General features: G+C 30.9%; 4 protein-coding genes across 4 annotated transcripts; 3 read left to right on the top strand and 1 right to left on the bottom strand.

Moving 5' to 3' along the window:
• Positions 1–2,725: 2,725 nt before the first annotated feature.
• On the top strand, positions 2,726–4,802 carry HELRODRAFT_190151 (hypothetical protein; the record flags this gene model as incomplete). Its single annotated transcript, XM_009012757.1, has 2 exons — positions 2,726–3,394; positions 3,546–4,802. 2 exons carry the CDS (start codon positions 2,726–2,728, stop codon positions 4,800–4,802), a joined length of 1,926 nt encoding a protein of 641 aa, XP_009011005.1.
• A 7,124-nt stretch (positions 4,803–11,926) lies between these two features.
• Positions 11,927–14,231, bottom strand: HELRODRAFT_185270 (hypothetical protein). Its single transcript, XM_009012756.1, has 5 exons — positions 14,019–14,231; positions 13,376–13,477; positions 13,128–13,272; positions 12,804–12,944; positions 11,927–12,648 (listed from the first exon to the last, which is right to left on the bottom strand). The coding sequence occupies exons 1-5, from the start codon at positions 14,055–14,057 to the stop codon at positions 12,617–12,619; spliced, it is 459 nt and encodes a 152-aa protein (XP_009011004.1). The 5' UTR covers positions 14,058–14,231; the 3' UTR covers positions 11,927–12,616.
• A 492-nt stretch (positions 14,232–14,723) lies between these two features.
• On the top strand, positions 14,724–19,270 carry HELRODRAFT_72380 (hypothetical protein; the record flags this gene model as incomplete). The annotated part of the gene is made up of 15 exons (XM_009012755.1): positions 14,724–14,900; positions 15,013–15,107; positions 15,394–15,502; positions 15,638–15,744; positions 15,974–16,078; positions 16,148–16,257; positions 16,499–16,602; positions 16,715–16,807; positions 16,941–17,012; positions 17,176–17,259; positions 17,616–17,684; positions 17,816–17,874; positions 18,321–18,461; positions 18,718–18,817; positions 19,073–19,270. 15 exons carry the CDS (start codon positions 14,724–14,726, stop codon positions 19,268–19,270), a joined length of 1,623 nt encoding a protein of 540 aa, XP_009011003.1.
• A 1,284-nt stretch (positions 19,271–20,554) lies between these two features.
• On the top strand, positions 20,555–25,711 carry HELRODRAFT_72578 (hypothetical protein; the record flags this gene model as incomplete). Its single annotated transcript, XM_009012754.1, has 16 exons — positions 20,555–20,659; positions 20,984–21,075; positions 21,256–21,364; positions 21,571–21,671; positions 21,866–21,970; positions 22,354–22,463; positions 22,621–22,724; positions 23,083–23,175; positions 23,455–23,526; positions 23,608–23,691; positions 23,966–24,034; positions 24,141–24,199; positions 24,359–24,386; positions 24,876–24,967; positions 25,229–25,331; positions 25,517–25,711. 16 exons carry the CDS (start codon positions 20,555–20,557, stop codon positions 25,709–25,711), a joined length of 1,521 nt encoding a protein of 506 aa, XP_009011002.1.
• Between the last annotated feature and the right edge of the window lie 222 nt (positions 25,712–25,933).

The raw sequence follows: 25,933 nt of genomic DNA, 5'->3' as shown, positions 1-25,933 counted from the left end.
CATACAAACACACGTACATATATATATATACATATACAATATATGTATTACATATAGCTGCTGGCTTCAAAAGCAACAGGACCCAAAAACTAAAAAAAATTTTCGTACAGGTGCCACTATTCGTTACTGCTTGCTCACCTACCTACCTATGCATGTATATGTGTATAAATATATAATGTGTGTGCTTGTTCGTGTGTATGTGTGTGTGTGTATGTGTGTGTTTGTGTTTGTGTGTGTATGTGTGTGTACGACGATGATGACGTATGACTACTACACAGACAGCCAGGGCCACACACATTTACTACAGGTTTTTTGAAGAAAGCAATCGTGGTCGCGGTTGTTGCAGTTGTAGTAGCTATTGCTGCTGCTACCTTTTCAGCTGCTTTCTTGTTAACGATGACTATGGACTTGTAGTCTTTGTTGCTAATGTGTAGTTGCTTTTATTTTTCAGCAAGCCAGACTTTAAAAGATATTAACATCCCCGATGTCTGCTTCTCGAAGCAAGAAGCATCAATGTTTATTTGCATACACGCATATAACCCGCCATTGCACAGGCGTGTGCCGGACTAGTACTAATCACTGCCAGTTCTTTGAATGGTTACTGTTAGCTGTTACACGCTATTAATGTTTGCAACTAATCGCTATTGACAATTGCAAATTTTTACTTGGTATTTAAACCGTGCAGTTACAATGCTTTAACACTACTACAGTCAAGAGTGTCTAAGACAACTTAACCATCTTGTATGTATGTATTATTATACAACAATGCAGGTACCTTATACATACCGAGTTATCAACAACAACAGCAGAGTTATTTTTGTATTATTTCAGTTGGTTTGATGAAAATTACTGATTACCGAGAAGAGAAAATTTATTTTTTCAAATTTTTTTCTGTATTTTTTTTTGGTTACTGGTACAGGCATACACATACATTCTTCACATACATTCACAAACACACTCACATACATACAAACACTCGCATACACACACACACACGTACGTGATGGTAATTTCAATGAAATTATTGACGGAGGCAGAATTAAATAGGTTGATTCCGACGTATTTTGAAGCAAAATCAATATTCATCTTCCTTTGAATTATCAATTTTTTTATTACTATATATATACTGATCATCACGCACACACGTACATGTATAATAAGTACATACGCACACATACACAGCCATACACATACGCACACATACACAGCCATACACATACACACACATACACAGCTATATACATACACACCTACACAGCTATACACACACACACATACAAAGCCATACACACACATATATATATATATATATATATATATATATATATATAACTGTATTATTTCTAGCCTCATATAACCATGTGTTCTTGTAAAAATATTTCAGCAATGTGCTTCCTGCCCCACACACACATCCAGCGATAATCTCCACGCTAATGTTGCTGTATTTATGTTTACGAACCCCAATATATATATATATATATGTATGTACGTGTGTGTGTATGTATGTACGTGTGGGTATGTATGTTTGTGTGTGTGTACGTATTTGTATTTTTGTGTGTTTTGTATGTATGTATGTATGTTTGTATGTGTTTATAAAACACTTATTTAAAACCATTTATATGAACGTATATGCAATCGCATTCCTATATAGATTCATATCTACAACCATTCATCCTTACATACTAACACGTACATACATACATGCATACATACAAACATACTTATGTACATAGAAATACATACACAAAAATACATACATTCACATACAAACGTAAGCAATACCAGCAAGTGTACAATCGTGTTATGTCAATAGAGGCTTGTTTGTGTTTGCTGTCTGTTCTTCCGCACCAGAAGTATGTATGTATGTCTGTGTGTATTTGTGTGTGTGCATGTCTATATGTGTGCATGTGCATGGATGTCTGCATATATGTATGATTGTATAAGTATGTATGTATGTATGTATGCATGCTTATAGTGTGTATGTATACATGTGAATGTATGTAAGTGTTCTGTATGTATATGTCTGGTGTTGGTAGCATAGACATAGACATTTACCGGCTTAGATATAAGGCTTACATGTTGTCCTTCAACTTAAGATCGTGTTTTGTATGTCATACGCTCGTATGTATGCATGCATGTATGTATGTACGTGTGTGTGTAATTGTATGGCGCTATGTATGTTTGTATTTACGTACCTATGCATGTATGTCTGCATGCATGTATGTATGCATGTATGTATGTATGCATGTATGTATGTATCTATGAAATTTTGTGTGTATTTGGTACATACGTATATACTTTATGTGTATGTAAAGAAGTTTGTATCATGTGTGAACTTATTTTCAAACACACACTCTCAAATATCATTCCAAATATCATTCTCTTGATCTACAATCACAATCTCGACTATAATTTTTAAAATAATTATAATTATTAAAATTATAATTATTTTAAAATAATTATAATTATATTTATAATATAATTATCAACGTCTAAGCAATATTCATTCTCCCATTACAATAGATGAAAATATTTGTGAAGCACGAAGCTACAGGCAGCTGATAGAGAGAAGAGGAAGAGAAAGAAAGAGGAAAAATAATAAAAGCCAAGTGTACAAAAACGTACATATACACTCACACACACAGACACGCATACACACGCCTAAAGAGACAGGCATACATAGAGACAAATACACACACACACACACAGGCATGCAAAGACTGCCATGCAAAATTTTGATAACCAACAACAGCAGCAACAACAAAACATTTTACGGGGTTGTTCTACCAAATTTGGAAATGATTTTGAGCCAGACGGTGTTGACGTCGATAGTGGCAAATCTAAAAAGCAGCCATTGTTATTCTCTTTATTTGACATGCGACAGTTTAAACAACAACAACAACAACAACAACAACAACAGCAAAAACATCAACCAAAAAATGCAAAACGACAAAGTGAGTATAATGAAATTGATGATGCCGTGTCTAAATTTTTAGAACTTTCTAAATTGTCGCAACGAACGAGTTCCGTACGGAAACATCAAATGGAGCACAACACTGAACAACAACCTTTATTAATGTCGCAACAACAACAACAACAACAATGCTCTAGCAAACAACAAAAACAGCCACAACACTCCAACATCAGCGAACAAAAACACCCAAACCGCAAAGAAAATGAACTTCTACCGAAACGACCGACTATAGACAATCAGAAGCAACCACAACGGCCTCAGCAACAGCAAGTGCAACATCACCAGCAACCAAACAAGTCTAAAGATATGCTCCCGCCGTCAGTAATGCTTTCTTTTGATGGAGAGGAAGGCATCGACGTCTATAAGAACCGGCTCCGTCTCATGAATAATCTTTATCAGCAGGACAGAGAATTTTTTCAGGTTCTCGAACATTTTATTTTTTGATTAGAATAAAAATTAATTTAAAAAGTTTAGAAAAATAAATTTTTCATGAAGAAAAATGAGAAGTTCGTGCGTGGAGAAGTCCGGTTACAATTTTTTTTTTTTGATTACGTAAAAAATATTTTTCCAGGCGCCTCCAAACCGCACAGTCGTACATGACATTCCAAAGTACGGAGCCACACGCGATACCAACTTCACGCGCGCTCAACCACCACCACCACCATCAGCATCATCATCTTTGTCTTCCTCTACTACAACTTCCGCAACAACGACAACATCAAAATACAACAACAATCTCAACAACGACAACAACTATAAATTATTCTTCGACGACGACATAGACAGCCTGCAGCAGCAACAGAAAAAAACCTCGCCACTACTACGACTCAATCAGCAGCTGCAAAAGTCGCGCAACTTCCGATCCTCATCTCCAGATAGTCATCGCGATTATGTCAGCTGTTCTCTGCTGGCCAACTGGAAAAAAGATAAAAAGTTTTTCTCGAGTATGGCGACGACAGAAACGGCGGCGACATCTACGACTACTACGCTTCTCTCAATGAACACGATAACATCATCACCTCAAATTAAACTCACTCAGCTGATTACGGCTGACGCGAAGCAGCGAAGTAGCAGCGCGGATAGCGTCAAAAAATTAGTCGCAAAACTAGCTCAACTTCGACCCGGCAGAAAGTTCTGGAACACGTCAACATCTAGCAACAAAAAATCTGTGAATAACAACAATGACAACGGTAAAAGTAGCAACCTTAATAAGGAGAATGATAGCAGCAGTAACAGGTACAGCGATACTAGCAACAGTGCGGATCCAGTGGCCGCCAGCAGCGTCAACAATCCAAAAGCAACATCATCGCTATCTTCACTGAGCAAAGATCAAAAACCTAATCACCATCTTTTACTTCAAAACAAACATCATCCCCACCATCATCACCACCACCACTATCATCATCATAATCATCAGCACGACCAACTTCTTTTGCATCATAATCATCACCAGCTGCTGCAGCAAGTCAAGCTGGCGACACTACCGACGACGACAAACCAGTTGAAGCGCTACATGGAAAGTCAAAAAGATCAAACTGGCAAGGAAGACGACGACTACGATCTTATAAACAACAGCCTGAAAACTCTGAACAACAACGTCACACAGTCGTCACTCACGCTGAACAACATGACGCCATGGGAGCTACCACCGAATTACGTAGACATGATATTTAGCAAGGAGCTGGATAAAAGTCCAAAGAAAGTCGTCACAGTTGCCGTTGCCGCTGATCAGACAAAAGTGGAATTCCCAGACAGTGCTATAAATAAAGTCGGGCATGGTTTCAGTATGCCGCCGACCCCAACCGTAGCTACAAAACCAACTAAATAATAACAATAATAATAACAAAATAATAATAATAGTTATAATTGGATAATAAAAAAAATAATATAACACAACAAACTATGGTAACGGAATTAAAAATATCTTATGTCGGTTAAATCTGTAAACTTCATCGATCTACATTAAAAGTTGCACGCACACACGCGCGCACACGCACACACAACACACACACACAACACACACAACACACACACACATGTATATATATATATATATATATACATACCTACATATTTATTATTATTGGTAGATTGATACATAATATATTGACAAACAAAACGCTCATTTCAATCCAATATGATTGGCTTTATGATTTATTTCAAACATCTTAGGAAATTAATATGTGTACATACAATATATATATTTATATGTATATATATATATATATATATATATATTACAATATTCTATAAATTCTACCGAATTCGGTAGAATTTGTAAAAATTATGGTCTATTACCAACATATATATATATATATATATATATATATATATATATATATAGTAGGTATTGTATGAATTCTACCGAATTGTTGGCATTGATCAATTTAAAATTTTTTGTTTATTTATACATTCAATCATTTATTTGTTTGTTTGTTCGTTCGTTCATTCTTTCATTCGTTCATTCGTTCGATCATTAATTCAATCATTTACATTTGTTGACTTATTTCATTTGGTTTTGTGCATGTGCAATAAATATAATAATTATATCAATCAATCAATCAATCAATCTTCGTTTTCTTCGAGACCCGGTTTCCAGAGGTAGGACGTTGTTTCTTTGCCATCAACTTTTAGCGCCAAATTAGACGATCAGTTGTATCCATTTCATTTAAATTTAGAGCTTTCATGTCTTGCTCGATTGATGCGACCAGGGCTTCTTTGGACGGCCTTTGGGACGTGTGCCAGGTACTTCAACATCTGCCAGAGAAGTTATGGCACTGTTTCCACTTCGTTTGACATGACCAAACCACCGCAGACGGTGTTGCCGGCATTCGTCCTTTATATCACCTAAACAGGCACGACGCAGGATTTCAAAATAATAATTATATATATATATATATATATATATATATATATATATATATATATATAAAATCAAACCAATAATTGACTGAACCAATAAATAAATGAATAAAATTGAAATCGTCTAGATCTTTGTTAATTGATAATTTCATCCAAGCACCTAATTTTACTCTTTTTTATTATTCCTATTGTGTTCTGCACAACATGTTACTTTTATTATTATTTTATGATTATTGTTGTCGTTACGTCATCGTCGTCGTCGTCGTCGTCATCATCCTCAATAATATTTCCTGCGGTATTTATTTCTTATCTCTTGTTAGGGGCTTTGCGTTTAGAAACTCAAACTCATATAAAAGAAACTCTAATTTATTCCTTTTCAATTTTACTTCTCTCTCTCTCTTTTTCTCTCTCTCTCTTTCTCTCTCTCTCTTTTATTTCCTTTTTATCTATCTCTCTCTCTCTCTCTTATTTCCCCTCTATCTATCTCTCTTTTTTTTTTATCTTTATCAATTTAATATTTTGTTTTTATACGTTTATCTTGAAAGGCTTTTTTACATTTTTTTCGTTGTCTTTTTTCATTCGTTTCCTCTTCATCTCTCTCTCTTTCTCTTTTTCTCTTTCTTCTTCTTTTTCCTCTCCCTTCTTTTTTTTTTTTCTCTCTCTCTCTCTCTCAAAACAAAAATCTCAGCACATCTTGGTAATTTGCGTCTGCGTATTGACACCTGAGTATGTGTTTTGTATGCTCATTCGTTCAATTGTTCTTTCATTCATTTATTTATTCATTCGTTCGTTTGTTCGTTCATTCATTTATTCATTCATTTGTATATTGATTATGTTTTTATCTATTCATCCAATTATTCATTCTTTCATTCATTCGTTCGTTCGTTCCTTCGTTCACCCATCTTGTTAACGTCTGATGTGCTCAAGTAAGAAAAAGTATGTAATAATAATAATAATAATAATAATAATAAATTATGATAATGGTAATAATGGCAATAATAATAAATAGTTACAGACAGAAACAATATAAATAATAATAAATTTCTGCAAGTTCATTTCTACCAAATGCTTTGGCGGACTTTGGATTTTAAAAAAGAACTATTTAAGAGAGAGAGAGAAAAGAGAGAGAGAAAGAGAGAGAAAGGGATAAAAAGATAGAGAAAAAGAAAGACAAAGACCAATAGACAAAGAGAAAGAGAGAGAAAAAGAGAGAGAGAGAGAGAAATGCAAAGAGGGAAAATAAGATGAAAGGTTTACGTTGTACAAGCTTCTCCGACAGAAATATTTATTGGGATGATGGCGGATAGTTAGATAGCATGATGGAACATTAATGCAAATAAATATCTTCCTTACAAATGTTGATGTTAGTAAATAGGTCACTAATTTACTCTATCAATTTATAACTAATCTACTTCGTAGTAGCTTCTCTCTCTCTCTCTCTCTCTCTCTCTCTCTAACTCACTCACTCTCTCTCTTTTCTTCCACCTCTCACTCTTTTTTGCCATCTCTGTTTTTCTTTCTTTCTGCCTTTCTTTCTCTCTTCCTCCTCCCTTCTTCATATGCATTTATATTTTTTATGCACAAAACACACACAAGCACTTACACACCTGCATATAATTATTTTTACTGTTTTTGTTATTATTGCCGTTGCTGATAATATTATCATTGACTATTATTATTATTATTACTGTTATTGTTGTTATTATTAATGTTGTTACTGTGATTATTATTATTATTGTGTTGCTTGTTTGTTGTTGCTGTTGTTGTTCAGCGCGTTAAAACTCAATCATTGACATTAAAAAATTATTATTATTATGTGTGTGCGTAGTATATAAATAAATACATATATATATTTATATAATTTAATTAATAATTAAGTTAATAATTTAATTAATTTATATAATATATTTATTTATATAATATATAAATTTTATTTTTATTGTACTGTGTGCTTTTATATTTGTAATAATATCTTAGTATTTACAAGAGCGTTGGTCACAATTTTTTTACTAATACGTAAGGTGTAATTAGTTATAAATCTAGAAATAATACTAAATAATAATTATTATCTTTTTTTTAAAAGTGTTAATATATTCAATATATGATGTTTAATAGATTGCTAGTGAGTTTATAATATTACATGAATGATACATTCGTTTAAGATGCCGATACAATCATTATTATTATCAATCTATCTATCTATCAATACCTCAATCACAAATCAATCAATCTATCTATCGATCAATCACAAATCAATCAGTCAAATACTAGTTATCAATCTTTGAACCCACACACAGATCTACCAGTCAGTTAATCATCGTATCGATCATCAACCAACCAATCAATCATTCGCTTTGACCATTCATCCTCTCAATCATTCATCCACTCAAACATTCGACCACTTATTCAATCACTCAATCTACCAACCAATAGCTAGGCGAAACGCTACGAAGTCTTGAATACATTATTCTCATTATAACCACCATTTATTATATTTTTATAATTATTATTTAATATTATATTATTATTACTTCATCATCATCTTCATCATCAACATCACTTTATCATATTTTTACACATTGCTATTAAATCGTCATTATGTTGTCGTCATCATCGTTGCCGTTGTCAGGCTTTTAATATTACTGCTCAGAAGATGTATACTATATTATGAATTAATTATAATTATAATAATTTTAATTACCGATATCGTAATTAACGAATTACAGTTAGTTCAGAATTAAACCGACTAATCGATTTTTAAATATAATTTTAATCAACTGTAATTATATAAATATATATATATATATATATATATATATATATGTATTATACACTATTGTCTATTACCTGGTATTGTAAATTTACATTCTATTTTGACAATTTTATGCGAGTGTTTGCATTTATTTTCGGATGTGTGTATGTATGTATGTGTGTTTGTACGTGTGTGTGAGTGTATGTATGTGTGTATGTATGTATATCATTTGCGTACATTCTTACGCACGTGTACACTATGACGTACAGGCTGTATGCTTGCTGTGTGCAGAGAGCAAATTTAGGAAATTGAACATTACTATACCGATTGTCATTATTATCATTTACTATTATTATTATTATTATTATTATTAATATTACCTGACTAACTTACTCAATCCTTTCATTTTCAAGCAAAAAAAAAACATTATTTTGTCTGTAACTTCGTGAGTTGAATTATTAAATTAATTAATTATGAACTAATGAATGTTTAAATAAATGGATGAATGGATTAATGAATGAAGAACCTAATCCTCAATTAAAGTAAATTTCAGAGAGAGAGAGAGAGAAAAAGAGAGAGAGAGAAAGAGAGACCACAAATCAACGGATAACTTTTCATATTCAAAAAGAGACGTTTGACGTTCAGCACACGCACACACTCAGGCACATATATATCCGATAGAATTCATACAATACTGTATAAAATAAGGTCTCTTTCAACATATATAAAATCAAACTCTGGTTAAAAAACTTTAACTTCATTAAAGTCAATTAGTATAATACTATCTAGTATCTATTAGTATAATATTAACAACCAGTAACTTATAAAGCTAACAGTTTTAGTAATTCTTCTTCTCAACTTAAAAAACATTAATAGCCTGCAAACTATATCAGTCACCATGCAAAATATTTCCAAGACAGCTACATGCAATATGTGGTTTAAATTAATAAATTCAAAATTATTTTTATTAATTGTTTAATTATCTTCTTACGTCATTAAAATAACAAATAGAGATAAAATAATATAATGAAAAACAATCAGTAACATTAGAAAGACACAGTATATACATATACAATAACATAGTTTTTTCTGCATTCAATATTATTCAAACAATTATTTTCAGCAAGTTGGTCTGCACTGTATATACACACAGAACACGACAGATGTATAAGAGTTTTTTTTTCCTAAAAACCAGTCAGTTTTGTGCAATTAATAAACATAAGAATAAAAAAAGAATAAAAAATTGGAAACGAATTTAGCAAAAAAATAAAAAAAAGAAATAAACAAGAAAGTCTGTTAAAAATCAGTCAGTTTATCAAAACAGGCAATAATTAACTTGTCAAAAAACAACATTTCAACAACTTACCAACCAACCAACTAATCAACCAGCTAATTAATCAACCAGCTAATTAATCAACCGGTCAGCTAGCATCAAAACCAACACAAACTCATCAGGGATAATAATCCTGATCAAAATCCCCATCATCTCCATAATCATCTTCAAAATATCCATCTCCAGCACCACCACCACTAAATCCTTGGTTGTCATCATCAAATCCTTCGTTGTTGTAATTTTTCGGCTTCCTTCCAACGCCTGCTTTTTTTTGTCGGCCATGTGACTTAACCTGATGGGTTAGGAGACCACTGTGTGATGTGTATGACATGCCACATAGCTTACATTTGTAGTGGGTTATTGTCTCTTTGTCGTATGAAAAATCATCAATGGTTTTATTTTCAACAGATATTTTTCCTCCCAATCCTCCTCCAGCTCTTCCCATCATCATGCCCATTCCATCATCTCCCATTGAAAAAAGTTTAGCTCGACCTCTCCCTCCTCTCCCTCTGACTGACGATAAAAGACCTCGACTGCCTCGCGCCTTACCCCGTGGTTGTGGGGTGGATGACATGAACTGCTGCTGGTCTTGGTAGCTCGGGAATTGTTGCTGGAATAGAGACTGCTGTTGCTGCTGTGGTTGTTGTTGGTATGGTGATTGCTGTAGCTTGATTGGTGGCTGTTTTAATGGAGTAATTTTTCTCGGAGTCAGTGTCATCAGGGCCATTTGCTTTTGGGGTGTCTGCGTCATTGGTGACATCTGGAATTGTTAGTGAATATTTGTATTTAATTTTCAAGATGTAACATAAAAAATGATGAATCTAGTAAAAAGAGATGTGTAATATAACATACCCCCATCTGATTTGTGTTGAACCTCTGTTGTTGTTGTTGTGGATGTTGTAGTTGTACTGGTGCTTTCGCTCTAACCATCTGGTTTGCAGTTGGATAACTGCTATTAGTGACGATACCAGGTGACATAATGTTGTTATTTGGAATGTTCATGTTCACATTATTGTTGAAGTTGTTGTAGTTGCTAGGGTTGTTAGTATTTTGAGGTTTGGCTTGAGGAATGGCTAAGGCCCACTGACTAGGTTTCACATCAGCATTCGAAATCTGAGATGAAGACAAACTGGACTGATTGTCAAGATCATCTGTAAAAAATAAAACTGACGAAGCATCACTATTAGACTTAACATTGGAAGTAACTGAAGGCATGGCCCCACCATACGACTGATCATCTAAAAAATTTTCAGTTTTGATTCTTTTAGTGGGTGTCACGCTGACGTCTGCCATAGTACAGGATGACACCTGCTGAGTCATTTCAGCAGACCCAGGTCCAGTGATGTGCAGATCTTTAATGTGAACGATCACAACATCCTTTTTGTCGATTGTTATACCAATTACGCCTTTGATCTCTAATTGTTCTTTGTATTTCAAACCACTTTTACAAAGCATCAGAACAGTGTCATGCAATAATTTTTTCACCCTCTCTTGGTCTGGATTTGTAGCATCCATTATATTATTATTTCAATGTTCTTTCAACCAACTAAAAACTCTTCCTACGAGGTAACTACAAAATGTAATCAAATGCTTTTTATATATCAAATTTTTAATTTTTTTCATAGAAAAAAAATTATTTGCAAACAGCCAAACACTGATCGACAGATCATCACGAACAACTAATAGGCGAAGATAGATTAAACATGGCAACAGCGGTTTGACAACCAAAGAACAATAAACAAAGGTATTGAAAATTAGATTAAAAGTTAAGCCTTTACAAATTGTCCTCAATTATCACAACATATCATCACTAAGCACATATTACCGAGCTAAATATTGCACATATACACGAACAAAAATGTATTAGTAACAAAATATTTGAAAAGGTTCAGACGTTGTTTCGCACCTAAATTGGAAGAGGTTGTTGAAAACCCTAGGTCTTAACACAAAACGGCTTGCACTTGTTTATACAAGATATGTTCCTTTCTTACAAGAAAACTCCATCCTTAATTTTAGCCTTTTATTGTAGATGTATTCAAAAATAACCGATAACAAAATGTTAGTCAAATGAAATAATAATAATTAACAGTAATTAAGATTAATGATGAATACATTAGCAACTAAATTTCGTTGTACCAAAAAACTTATTTGTGAGACGAAATCAACATTAACGTTATTAATATAGTGACTGAAAGTTTGAATATTTAAGTGTAATATGTATTATAAATGTATGAATATGCTATGCATATAAACGGTGTATCGTCATTATCAACATAGAAAATGTGGCTACATTAATTAAAGCAATGAAAAAAAAAGTACTTACGAAGACGTAAGGTAATAAAATGTTCATAGCAATAAAACCTTCATCATCGTCGTCGTCGTCATCATAATTTATTTATAGCCTCGCTATTAAAATGACATCACCCTCATCATCATCATCATCGTCACATAATCAACATCACCACTGCAACCATCATTTCAGATGGAAAAAAAACTAATTTATTTATTCGTTTTAAAAGTTATCTCCTAAGATTTAATGGGCTCACACAGTATCAAACAGACAGACAGACAGACAAACAGACAGACAAACAAACAATTATTAATAACAATATTTGTAATAATAAACTTGTCAATAAAAACGAATTTTCGGTTAAACTATTTAAATTTACATGGAACTAATGACATGCATTGATCATCACATGGCATATCTCCGTGTCCATTGCCTTGCTAGAAAGGAATTTAAATAAAAAATTATTGACAGATTATAATTACTACTATTGTTATTATCCCTATTAAATGCTTCAACATCAATATTATTACTACAAAGTCTTTACATTAAAAAACACCAACACAACATTACACTTACACAACATTACACTAACCAGTTTCAATGGCTTGAGCCTCGTTGACCTTCCACTGTTCAGCGACATCATTGGCTAGAGGATCATCAGGGTTGGGTGCACTCAGGAGGGCTTGTATTGATAATAACACTGTACGAATTTGTAGGGCGGGGCTCCATTTTTCTGGGTTGTTTTAAAATTTGTAATGTTAATATTTACTTTTGACACAAACATGGTAGCGAAAATTTGTACAAAACATAGAAATAAAAAAGTCACACTTTTCTGCATACTACAGAACATTTTAAAACTTGAAAATGCAATTTGTTCAAATTGCAAAATTTAAAGAGATTTTATTTCTCTAGAAACCTTTTAGAATATCCAAGCAAATCCTTCCTAGTTTATCTATGTTTGGGTGATATATTCTTGTCATAAATCTGACTTTTGGTGCTGACATGGGATACTCCTCTGGTAGGAAGAGTTCCAACTTGAAGACCCCACCCTCATACGGAGACTGTCGAAGAAGAAATCATTATCTCTGATGATCACATTTTCAAAAATATTTTAGACTCTGAATATTTATTAAACAGAAAATAATAGCTAAAAAAGAGACAAACATCTTTGGGACCAACTACAATGACATGAAAATATCTAGCATTGTTCTCATCAGGTGTGGCTTCTATTCCTGGGACAGGTTCTGCTTTCAACCGTTGAGTTTCCTATGATTAGAATTTCAATAAATTAGTGTACAAATTATAACAAAGTAATGTAATGATCTTAAAGTTGAAACTAAAATAATGGTAGGTAGTCATGTGAAAATGGTAAAATAATAACACCATTACACTAACTCCTATCAAAACCACATAGGTGATGTACTACTTTTCAAACTTACTTAGCACTTAACTTTTTCATTTTTATTGTTTGTTACAGTTAGGAGGGAAAGTCAAGTCAGACCATCTTAACCAAACATTTTCTCCACTGACCAACAAGTTAAGATTTGGAAAATAAGGATTTGGAAAAATTGAGTTCTTTGGGTTTTTTTAACGAAACTCAAATCATCTACCTACAGCCTGGCACAAAATAATTAGAACCTCTCTACTCTACTCTACTCTATTCTACTGCCAACACCCATCAATTATTCACACTAATTTGACTCCCGACTCCAATCAAACCAGAATTGTTTGAATTATGACAATATTAAATACATAATAATTGAAGAAATTGTAGCAAAATGAAATGAAAATTTCAGAATTGCCCAACCTTCAGTATACGCCTGGGTAGGCCACCAGGAGCTGTCATCTCACACAAAAAATTATTTCTTTATATATAATATAACAATAAAATATAAATACAATCACACGCTATAAAGATGTTCAAATTGCACTAAATAGACAAATCTAAATATGGTTTTCAATTAGTTTTCAATGAAATCGGGAAACTTCAAACTAAAAAATATAACAATCCCGACATTCAGCTAAACGGAAGCTTAAATAGAGAATTGCAGAATAATTTTGAATTTTCTAGAGCTTCATATTTACCTATATTGCAAAATGTTATACGATGTACATTAGCTGTATAATAAGTTAAAAAACTGAACTCTGTTTCTCTTAGCAAAACTAAAATTATGCAGATTATTGTGACACATTAATTTACTTTTATGCAAAAATGAATCATCTTACTAGTTTTAATCAAGTATAAATCCATAAAACATTATGATGCAAAACAATAAGTGCTAAATGTTTTTTATTTAATGATATATACGCATATATCCTAATTGTTGTGTATATATATGAATATATGCATACGTACCTTAATGATTCGCTTCATTCAAATGCATTCATTAAAAGCTTACAATGGTTAAAACGCCTTGAAAAGCCAGAATAGAAATGTTAAGAGAATAACAATGAATGTGTTAGTTTCTTTAAGCACAAAGCCGATGAATTGCAATTGCACATCTTTAGTAAAATGCATACACATATTTTCTGCTATTTTATAATTCTAATAAACTTCAAAGTAAAATTTTCAAACTGCAATGATCGTTTATCTGAATTAAACTTGCCAGAGAACCACATCGCGCCTTACTTAAATAATCATCCTGATGTCAAAAAGGCCTGCTTAGAGAATGAATCCTGTCCATATTTGGTTAATATTCCCCAATTAACAATCATATATGAAGACTTTTGTATAAAACCCATTAAATTATTAATTATTACTTACCATTAATTAATATTGTCAATTTTAAAACATTTTTCAGAAGCACGTAACTTCAAAAGCTTGTTGGGGTTATGAAGATAGCTGCTCTGAAGTTGACATCATCAAACGACACAAATGTTTTGAACCTGGATGGTGGTCACATCATACATAACTATATTAATAATTATTATTTTTATAATAATAATTATTATTATTATTATGATAATTAAAATGATGGGCTATATGGTTGTTGCTATGCAAATAACGACTTTATATCGTTCTCTAGTCTAGGTTGTCTACTACTAGGACCTGCTACGATCAAACTTATTAATCCATCTATTCTATCTAATTTATTTTAATTATGACTAATTAAATAATAATAACCAAGTTTAAATACTAATTAAATTATTCGTGTAATAAAAAAGTTAACCTAATTTTTTAGGAATTTTACTGGTAAAGAACAAGATGAATTTTATTGGAGGACCGCCGATTTTGGCTATATAAAAAAGAAAAAAAATCAACTGGCCTACGCTTGTCAGAACGAAAATAAGGTTCATAGAAAGTTTATTGTTCCCATTTCATCAGTAAATTACCGCTTAATTATTTAATTATTAACTATTCTATCAAAAACCTTTTCAAAATTGCAAATACGTTCATACAAATATTTTGAAAATGACACTACCAAGGTTTTTAGATCATCTTTGCGCTGCGTTAAACACATGAGATTCTGCAAAGCCGAAAATATCTACATCAATTTGAAAAACGTCAATTTTACAAACAGTACTGAAAGGTTGTGTGTGTGTATGTATGTGTTTATGTGTGTGTGTGTGTGTGTGTGTGTGTTGTGTGTGTGATTCTATTACATAGTATTAGTAGTTTTATAAGTAGTATTAATGCAGTAGCAGTAGTAGTAGTGCTAGTAAAAGTAGCAGTAGTAGCAATATCAGTAGCTGCAGCAGTAATAATAATAATAATAATAATAATAATAATAATAATAATTATAACACTAATTATGACGACAGATTTCAAAGAGACATTTTCAAGCCTGGAGACATTGGAGGTGATTGCGTTGTTAACTCTAATTTGTTATATACGAACGGATCACATCGGCAGTCGTTATCGTCTTGGTATAAAAATAAAAATGATAATAATAAAAATGATAATATTAATAATAATAAAACAATAATAACAATAAGGTACGAGGAGTTAAAAGGGTTTTCAGAATTGAACTTTAACCCGTTGGAGTCAACGGAGAAGTGTGACGTTGTCATTGATGAGCCGACCATCATTATGAAACCTGACATAGGTATTTGTTAATTTTTATTCGTTATAAAGTTCGTTTCTTGCATGTTTCATCTGATACTTCTTAATTACTTTCAATGATATTGTGCTATTTTTTTCAATTTTTTAACTACTAATCATTTCATACCTACCAATGTTTTGTTTTACAAGATTTTCATCGTTACTCTTACAACAATCACTGCCAAATCAATGTATTTTACAATTTTTTTCAACACTACATCCGCAATAAATAAATTCTCTTTCAGGGCATAATATGTGTCATCACTTTCTTGACTTTGTAAATTTGTACGAATCACAGCATCTGAATGGCTCGTTTGATACCAATGTCCAAATTATCTTCTGGGATACCGTGAGGATTTTTGTGAAATATAATTTTCACTTTTTTCAATTAATTTTAACTGTATTTTCATTTATGATGTCTTTATATTTAAAAATATTTATCCACCCAAATATTACGACAGTCAAATGCGACATATGTGGACTACTTTAAAACGATGTTTCAAGTTTTTACAAGTAAACCGACAATACAACTGAACCAATTCGCTGGGAAATCGGTAAATTTTTCATCATTACTTTTATAAATTTCCATTTTTATTACTGCCTATTAACTTTAGGCCAATTTTTAAAATAAAAATATCTCATGAATACTAATTTAAATTTTTTAAATATCTAAAAATTTCAAATCAGATATGCCTCAAAGATGTCTTTTTTTCATTCCCATCCAAAATGTTGTTTGGTATTTACTACCATATGATGCTGGTACGTACCTAAATAGGACAACATTAACGAAAAAAAAACCAATAATCCTATAAAAATTATTAAAAAATGTGTCTCAAACTTTGTTCTAATTTTGTTTTAATCATTAGTGTATCAGATTTCGTTTTTCTTTATTTTCAACTTAATTTAATTTATATTTTTTAAGATGCCTGGCTGCATGGGTAGCGCTCTTATACAAGCCTTTAGCGAGCATACCTTACACAGATTGGGAGTGACGCAAGATTTAAAGGTACTAAGTATTAATTGAATGAAACCGTTGTTGTGTTGTTGTTGATGTGTGTTGCTGTTGTTGATGTAGTAGTGGAAGTTGTAGTAGTAGTAGTAGTTGTTGTTGATGACGTAATCACTACAACTACAGCAAGGTTATTACAACATGATAATAACTATCGTTATTATCTTCACCACCACCATCTTCATCGTCGTAATTAATCACTCATTATCTTCATTTCACTGAAATATGATAACTATAATAATAATAATAATAATAAATAATAATAATAATAATAATAATAATAAATAATAATAATAATAATAATAATAATAATAAATAATAATAATAATAATAATAATAACAATTATGATAAGGGTAGGAAAATAAGAATAACGATGCTGTCTAGAAAGGCGAGCCGTAGAGTCACCACAAATGAAGATGAGGTTGTTTTTGTTATGATTATTTTATAGCTCTCTTAAAAATTCTCCATAAATATATAGAAATATTATTATTATTTATATCATTCGCCCATTCTTATTGCTAAATTATTAGTTTTTAATTATTATTATTATAGTTAATAGCATCAATTAGTCGGCTACCGAACGTGCAAGCGATACTTATAGACTATAACACGTATGTCATTATTATTATATATTATTATTAACATTATTACTATTATTATTATTTGTATTATTATTTATATTGTTATTTATATTACTATTTATATTATTATTTATATTATCATTTTTCCATTTTAATTCTTTCTTTTTAAATTCCTTCAAGTGACATGCCATTCGTTGACCAGTTGAAAGTTAGTCGGTTTTTTTCGTATATATTTTTTTCTTAAAATTTTCTCTTCTTACAACCTTGAGGTTAAAGATTGAAAAAAAACCATGGTTATCATACGGAATATGCCTTGATCCACATGTATTTATATTGCACTGTGCGGTTCTTTCTCGGTGCCTCTGAGATATACTAAACAGTAGTATTGAAATAATTGAAATATTGAAAATAATAATGAATATATTGAAATAATAAAATATAATAAATAATTTCATATTTATTGTACTATAAAAAAGCATAATTTCAAAATTTATTCATGCCTATGTTGTAATAAAACGCTTCCAGATAACTCACAATACAGACATTTTGATCGGCATACATGGAGCTGGGCTCACACACTCACTCTTTCTACCAAATTGGGCTACAGTCTACGAGCTGTTGGTGATAATGGAAAAAAATATGAATAATAATAATATTGAGTTAATAATAACTATAATAATAATTATAATAAAATAATAACAAAAAATAGTAGGTGAATAATTTTAATGAATAGCGACAATCACAGCGTATTAAGTAATTACGCATATGAAGGCGTGATGTCTCTCTTTGTAATCTGCAGAACACTAGACTGACTGAAACTTTACCGTCATGCTATCATTTATATCGATGAATGTTAAAAAATTTCACGTTTAGGTTCAACTGCGAATCAGGACAGTATCGCAACATAGCAAGGATCCGTGGTGTCAATCACTTAACCACTGAAGATAAAGATAAAGTTAAGATATATCCAGATGTGAGTGGGAATTAGTATAGGCTACTGGTTATAATAATTTTTTCTCAAAGTGATAATATTATTTTATTTGTTTGTTCGAGAATTGAAATACCTATACTATAACTCTTGTTATTCGCATTATCAACTTGTATCTAAAACAATATACCTTAATAGTTATTTTAAATAATAAAGTGACAATAATATAAATAATAATAATAATTATTATAAATAAATAATAATAATTAATAAAAAATTACTTAATTACAAAACCTACAGACCTCACATCCATCTGTATACGGCTTTCTTAGGTTTCACAACTACAGTATAGATGTGGGAGAATTTGTCAGGATTGTGAATAAGGCTATAGAAACTGTACAAAACCATCCAGAATATGTCACGGCAGTTGAAAATTTGGTCAAAACTAACGAAAATGGTCGATTGAATGGTGGATTTGCCGGTAAAAAGGAGTTGTGATGAATTATTCCAATGATTAAAACTCCTTATAAATGAATGATTCTGATTAGAAATTAGCTTTATTATGATCATTAGTTTCGAGATGATGTTATGTTGCTTCATTTAGTAATCACAATCAATTTGACGTTTTAGCAATTTATTTGATCCGATCAAGTATTTTTACAGTACAACTTTTCAGATCTTAGCTTACCTATGTTCAATTAACTCAGCTCATTCCTAACTTGCCTTATGCTCAATTGGCTCAGCTCAGTCCTTAACTAACCTATGTTCAATTGGCTCAGCTCAGATCATAGCTTACCTATGTTCCAGTTAACTTAGCTCAGATCTTAGCTTACCTATGTTCAAATAACTCAGCTCAGATCTGACTAATATGTTTATATATATAAGAATCATCATCAGTACCACGCCACGTTTTTGTAGAATCACAATCCCCGCCGTATCGTTGAGTGTTTAAATAAAATAGTTAAAAATTTCGTGATGCATTTTTATAGTTAGGTCACAATCATCATCATCATCAATATCGCAATGAAATTAAATTAAAAAGTTTTTTAAATGTCAAGGCTGGTCCTCCCTTCGATATGTTGATAGTTTATGATCATCATGTACGTGCTTATATGTCCTGAAAGGATAAGGAACGAGAAAGAAGGAAGATTTGTATCATTAAACATGTTGCTAGTTCGACAAAATATGCGTGTTTTTTGTATTATACTTGCATTTTTTGTAATTGTGTTCTTTTTGAAAATATAACACACGTATGTTATCTGGATAACACCACACAAGTTGTAAAATATGTAAAATTTTTTAAATCTTAATGAGTACATGCGAAAGTATGCAATATATATATTAACTACTGAACTATATAAGTTCAATAATATTAACAGTTGAATACGTACATACATATATAAAGAATACAACTATATATTAAATTATATTATGTTTATAGTTATTAAATTATATTATATATATATATATATATATATATATATATATATGCGTACATGTATGAATAAGAATATATAAAAAACAAATATAAAAAAGTCGAACTTGCAATATCGATCTAAACTTAGTTTTTCACATATTTTTAAAAGTGAATCCTACGACGGCTATATAAAATTATAATTATAAAATAAGATGGGTTAATTAGATTTATTAGGTTATTAATTGTAATTTAGATTAGCTATTTAGATAGAGGCCAGTTGATATACCAAAATCATGTCTTTCATTTTTGTTTTCTATTTTATTTTGTCAATTTTGAATCAATATGTAATTTTTTTAACCAAATGTATGATACCTAACTTGAATTTGCCAGAAAATCATATTGCTTTATTTTTAAATAGCCATCCTCATGTTAAGAGGGAGTGTTTAGAAGATATATCTTGTCAGTATTTAGTTAGTAAGATTGTTTTCTTTGGTTGTTATTGCTAGAAATAAGCTGAAACTCCAACAGCTTCTTAATTAAAATTAAATAAATTAAAAAATTGAAGATTTAATTTAATAATTAATTTATTTAATAAATTTATTTTAAATAATAAACATAAATACAACATAATTTAATAATTAATTACAAAAACATAATATTAAATCATTGTCAGTTCTGTCCTCACAAATAAAATATAAATTATTAATTATTTTTTATAAATAAAATAATTAAAATAAAATAAATAAGTTTTATAATTAATAATTAATATTCAATTCAAATTTAAATTAATAAAGAATCAGGTGGACAAAAAAAGTTGCTGGGGCTATGAAGATGATTGCAGAGATGAAGATGTGGTAAAACATCACAGATGCCACGAACCAGCGTGGTTCGATTTTTTAAAATTTAAATTTTAACATTTCTAAATAATAATATTCTCTTTGTGGCTTTACAATGATGTGTATACATATTATATATATATATGTGTGTGTGTGCGTGTGTGTGTGTACATAATATTGTATACTTACTAACATTAACAACTACAAAAAGTAATTGAATGACAAATTAGGGGTTTATCAGGTAGAGAACAAGAAGATTTTTTTTGGAAGACTGCTGATTTTGGTTACATAAAAAAGAAAAAAAATCAATTAGTTTCCATTTGCCAAAGTAATAAAAAGGTTCATTTATAAACCTTTCTGCCATTTTGTGCCATTTTATTTGTATTAATTCACTAAACAGAAAAACACTTTTTTTTTTAAATGAATGGACGAATGAATTAGTGAATTCTTTGATCAGTTTCTCTAAAATGATAGTTAATTTATAATTTTAATAAAAATTAATTGAAATAATTAATTACCTAAGTAGTGGAAATTCTTAAATTAAGGAAGGCTCTTCACTAAATTGCTCTAAACATATGAGGTATTGTAAAGCCAGAAATATTTACATCAATTTAAAACAAGTCGACTTTGTCAACAGCAACAACAGGTCATATAATATTTTAATTTAATTTAAATTTATTTAATTCTCTTTTATCTAATCTAATTAGTTAACATTTTAACAAACATTACTCACAAATTTAACGGGCAATTATCAAAATTAATTAAAACCTATGGAACCATTTGTGTTTCCTAATTGTAACTTACAACCAATCAACCATGGATCATCCATCCTTAATTCAGATTCAAAGAGGATGTATTCAAACCGGGAGATTTGGGCGGCGATTGTACTGTCAATCAAACTCTGATTAAATCTATGGGGTCTCAGAAGGGGGCACTATCATCGTGGTGGGTGGCCACTAGTGAGGCTGTTTTTGATGTGAAAGTTGTTTTTACAGATGTTTTAATTAGTTGAATTTTTTTATATTTATATATTTAATCAATTCATTTATTCATCTAGTCATTCATTCATTCATTCATCAATCAATCATTCATCCATTAATTCTTTTATTTTTTCCATTTTTTCATACAATCGTTGATTCAATCATCCATTTATTTACTATCCATCCATCCATCCATCCATCCGTCCATCCGTCCATCCATCCATCCATCTATCCATCCATCCATCCATCCATCCATCCATCCATCCATTCATTCATCCATCCACTCTTTAAATTATTCATTCGTTCTTTCTTATCTTCCTTTTCTCTCTTTCTATCATTCATTCTCAGGTTCTCAGAGTTGAAGGATTTCACCCAGTTAAACTTCAATGCTATGGAATCCAAAGATAGGTGTGACGCTTCCATCAGAGAGCCCACTTTCTTCATGAAACTTGATGCAGGTACAAAATAACTTCACCATTATTACTACTATTTATTTTATTTAAATTATTATTATCATCGTATTTTGTAATAACAAGAACAACAATAATAATAATAACAATGATAGTAATAATAATAATAATAATAATGTTTATGGTTAAGTTATTGTTTTACTAGGTATAAACATGTACCATCACTTCTGTGATTTCCTGAATCTCTACGCCTCACAGCACATCAACAGTTCATTCGGCACCGATGTTCAGATTATCATCTGGGACACTGTGCGTGCGTGTGCGTGTGTGTGTGTGTGTATTGTGTATTTACGTGTATTCTGTGTAGGTATTTTGTGTGTGTGTGTGTTTTTATCCATCCATCCATTCGTTCTTTCGTTCGTTCATTCGTTCTTTCATTAAGTCATAATCTTATTTTTTTTACCTAGCACATTTACTTATCCAACCATTCATCCATTCGTTTTTTTATTCATTTATTCAATCATTCATTCATTTGTTCATCCGTTTATTCATTCATTTTGATTTTCATTCATTCTTTCATTTCATTGTTTGTTCCTTGCACTCTTTTATATGTTTATCTTCTCATCCAATCACTTATATACATACGGACGAGTAAAAACATTGACAGTCAGACATGTACTATATGGACATCTTCGAATCAACTTGGAAAGCTTTCAGTAACAAGCCGTTGCTGTATCTCAATGATTTCGCTGGAAAAACTGTTAGAACTTTTTTCTATTCAAATCAATCAATCAATTAATCAATCAATTAATCAATCAATCAATCAATCAACCTATGAGTCGGCCGTGTCTAACATGTCAACCAATCACTCATTTGAACGGTTAAGCGTGCTATATTTATCAAACGTTATATCAATCGACCATTGAGGAATAAATGAATGAATGAATGAATGACTTAGTGAATGAATCAATCAATCATTGAATCAATGAACCAACCAATCATTCAGTACAATTACTCCTCCAACCATTCAAACCAACAGCTATGCATCGAAGACGCACTGTTCCCACTTCTACCGAGAATGATGTACGGACTCTATTATAACATGCCTCTGGTTGTTATTTTGATATTTCAATACCCAAAATAATACCTAAATCAAATAACTCCAGAAAAAAAACTCCAATACAATATATAGATACCAGGTTGTCATGGTACGTCGTTATTCAGAGCTTTTTCAGAACATATACTTCATAGGTTAAATATCAGACGAGATACTAAGGTATGATAGGTATCATCTTTATCATCATTTTCTACTGTCATCATCATCATCATATTTATCATTATCAAAGTCCTTGGCATCTATACTTAGCATCATTACCAAGGTCTTCATCATGGTTGTCGTCTTTAGCGTCTTAATTACCATCGTTCATTATCATCGTAATCTGCAACATCATCATCATCACTAAGAATTCCATCATCATCGTCGTCAATATTAACATCATTATCATCTTCACTATCACTATCATCATCATCATCTTCTTCATCATTATCAGGACCGTAAGATTAGAATTACAATGATATCAAGGCAGACGAAGCATAGGAGAGTGCTAAATGAAGTTCAGGTAGGTTACTTTTATTGTTATTTTTACTATTATTATTATTACTATTATTATTATTTTTACTATTATTATTATTACTATTATTTAATTGTTATTTATTATTTTCAAGTTGATAACCGCCCTGAACAACCAGCCAGGCGTCGTAGCTACATTGGTTGGATATTCACGGTTATTGCTAATGCCACTGCTATTTACTTGCTTTAATTATTTATTATTATCATTTATTATTTTTTATTAACTATTATTATTATTATTATTGTTATTTTAATAATAGATTTTTGCTTTTGTTAATAATTTTAATAATTTGTCCTGTATTTTCTCTTCAAGTGAGATGTCCTTCACGGATCAATTGAAAGTCGGTTTTATTATTAAATAATAATTATGACATTTTAATTATATTATTTATAATAATAATAATGATGATGATAATAATAATTTTAATAATAATAATAATATTACCTCTTTCGTCATCATCACGCTGTCATGTTATAATCCATTAAATCAGTTTTTGAAAATCTCAACAGAGACGTTTAATTATGTAAGTATAATTAATTATCTCGACGCTATAGTAAAAAAAATAATTATAAGAAGATTAATAACCATAATAAGAATGATAACCATACTAAGAATAACCATAATAAGAACAACCATAATATAAATAACCATAATAAGAACAACCACAATATAAATAAACATAATAAGAATAACCATAATAAGAATAACAAAATAATATAAATAACCATAATAAAAATAACCATAATAAGAATAACCATAATAAGAACAACCATAATAAGAATAACCATAATGATAATAATCATGATAATAATAATATTAACCATCGTAGATAACCCACAACACTGACATTCTGATTGGCATGCATGGGGCGGGTCTGACGCACTTGCTATTCTTACCTAATTGGGCTGCCGTTTTCGAACTGTTATTACCACTTTTCTCATTATTATTCATATTATTATTGCGATTATTTATAAATTTATATAGATATATATATCCAATAAATATATTCAATTTTTATTATTTTTTTTGGGGGGGGGTTTTGTGAGGGTTTTTTTTCCAGATTTGTAATACTTTGAAACGGTCGGTAGTGGTGTTGTCCAAGTTATACTAACAATTGTAATAATAATAGAAATAATAATTATTTATTATAATTATTATTAATTATGTTTGTAATTAACTGAGGTATAATTGCGAAGACGAGGACTGTTATTACGACCTAGCCAGACTCCGTGGTGTTAGGTATTTCACATGGACTGACGTGGCGAAACTACATCAAGACGGCATTGTTAGTCTGTATTGTTATTTGTTTGTTTGTCTTGTTATTTTTTTGTTTGTATGTATGTACTTTTTGTTTGTTTGTTTATATGTATGTATTTTTTGGTAGGTAGGTAGTTGGTTGGTTTGAAAACATTAGAAATCTTGCCGATTAATAAATAGATAATTTTTTTTTCTGATCACGTACGTCATCAGGGCCAGCACCCTACAATCTCAGACCACAAAAAATTTGCCAACTACACATTTGACGTCACGGAATTTTTGAGAATTGTCAATCAGGCCGTTGGCTATGTTAGAAATCATCCGGAATATATAGAAGCTACTAAGAATAATTATAAGATTAATAATACTCACGGCGCAAGAGATGAAAAATTGAAGGTCGATCTATGACTACAACCTCCTTGTAAGCATAATCATTACATCTCCTAGATTGATGTATCCACCAAGGACATAATATTCTTTCATTATAATTTTTTATAATAAAGGTAGCTTTATTATGCATAATAAATCTTAATATAGTTGTGTCATTTTATAAAAGTTTGTGTTTAACCGTTTCAAATTTAGCAGACGTTTGACGTCATTATCGTCATCTGCTTTTATTGGTGGCCTACC

Source organism: Helobdella robusta (genome assembly GCF_000326865.2).
Source record: "Helobdella robusta unplaced genomic scaffold HELROscaffold_11, whole genome shotgun sequence".
Lineage (NCBI taxonomy): Eukaryota > Metazoa > Annelida > Clitellata > Rhynchobdellida > Glossiphoniidae > Helobdella > Helobdella robusta.
This window is presented reverse-complemented; position numbering and strand designations above follow the sequence as displayed.

Coding starts and splice junctions, on each gene's coding strand:
- HELRODRAFT_185270 (XM_009012756.1), bottom strand. CDS start 14,057: ATGACAGCTCCTGGTGGCCTACCCAGGCGTATACTGAAG. Junction 13,273..13,375: donor TTGTAGTTGGTCCCAAAGAT/GTTTGTCTCTTT, acceptor CTTCTTCGACAG/TCTCCGTATGAGGGTGGGGT. Junction 12,649..12,803: donor GGCTCAAGCCATTGAAACTG/GTTAGTGTAATG, acceptor ATTCCTTTCTAG/CAAGGCAATGGACACGGAGA.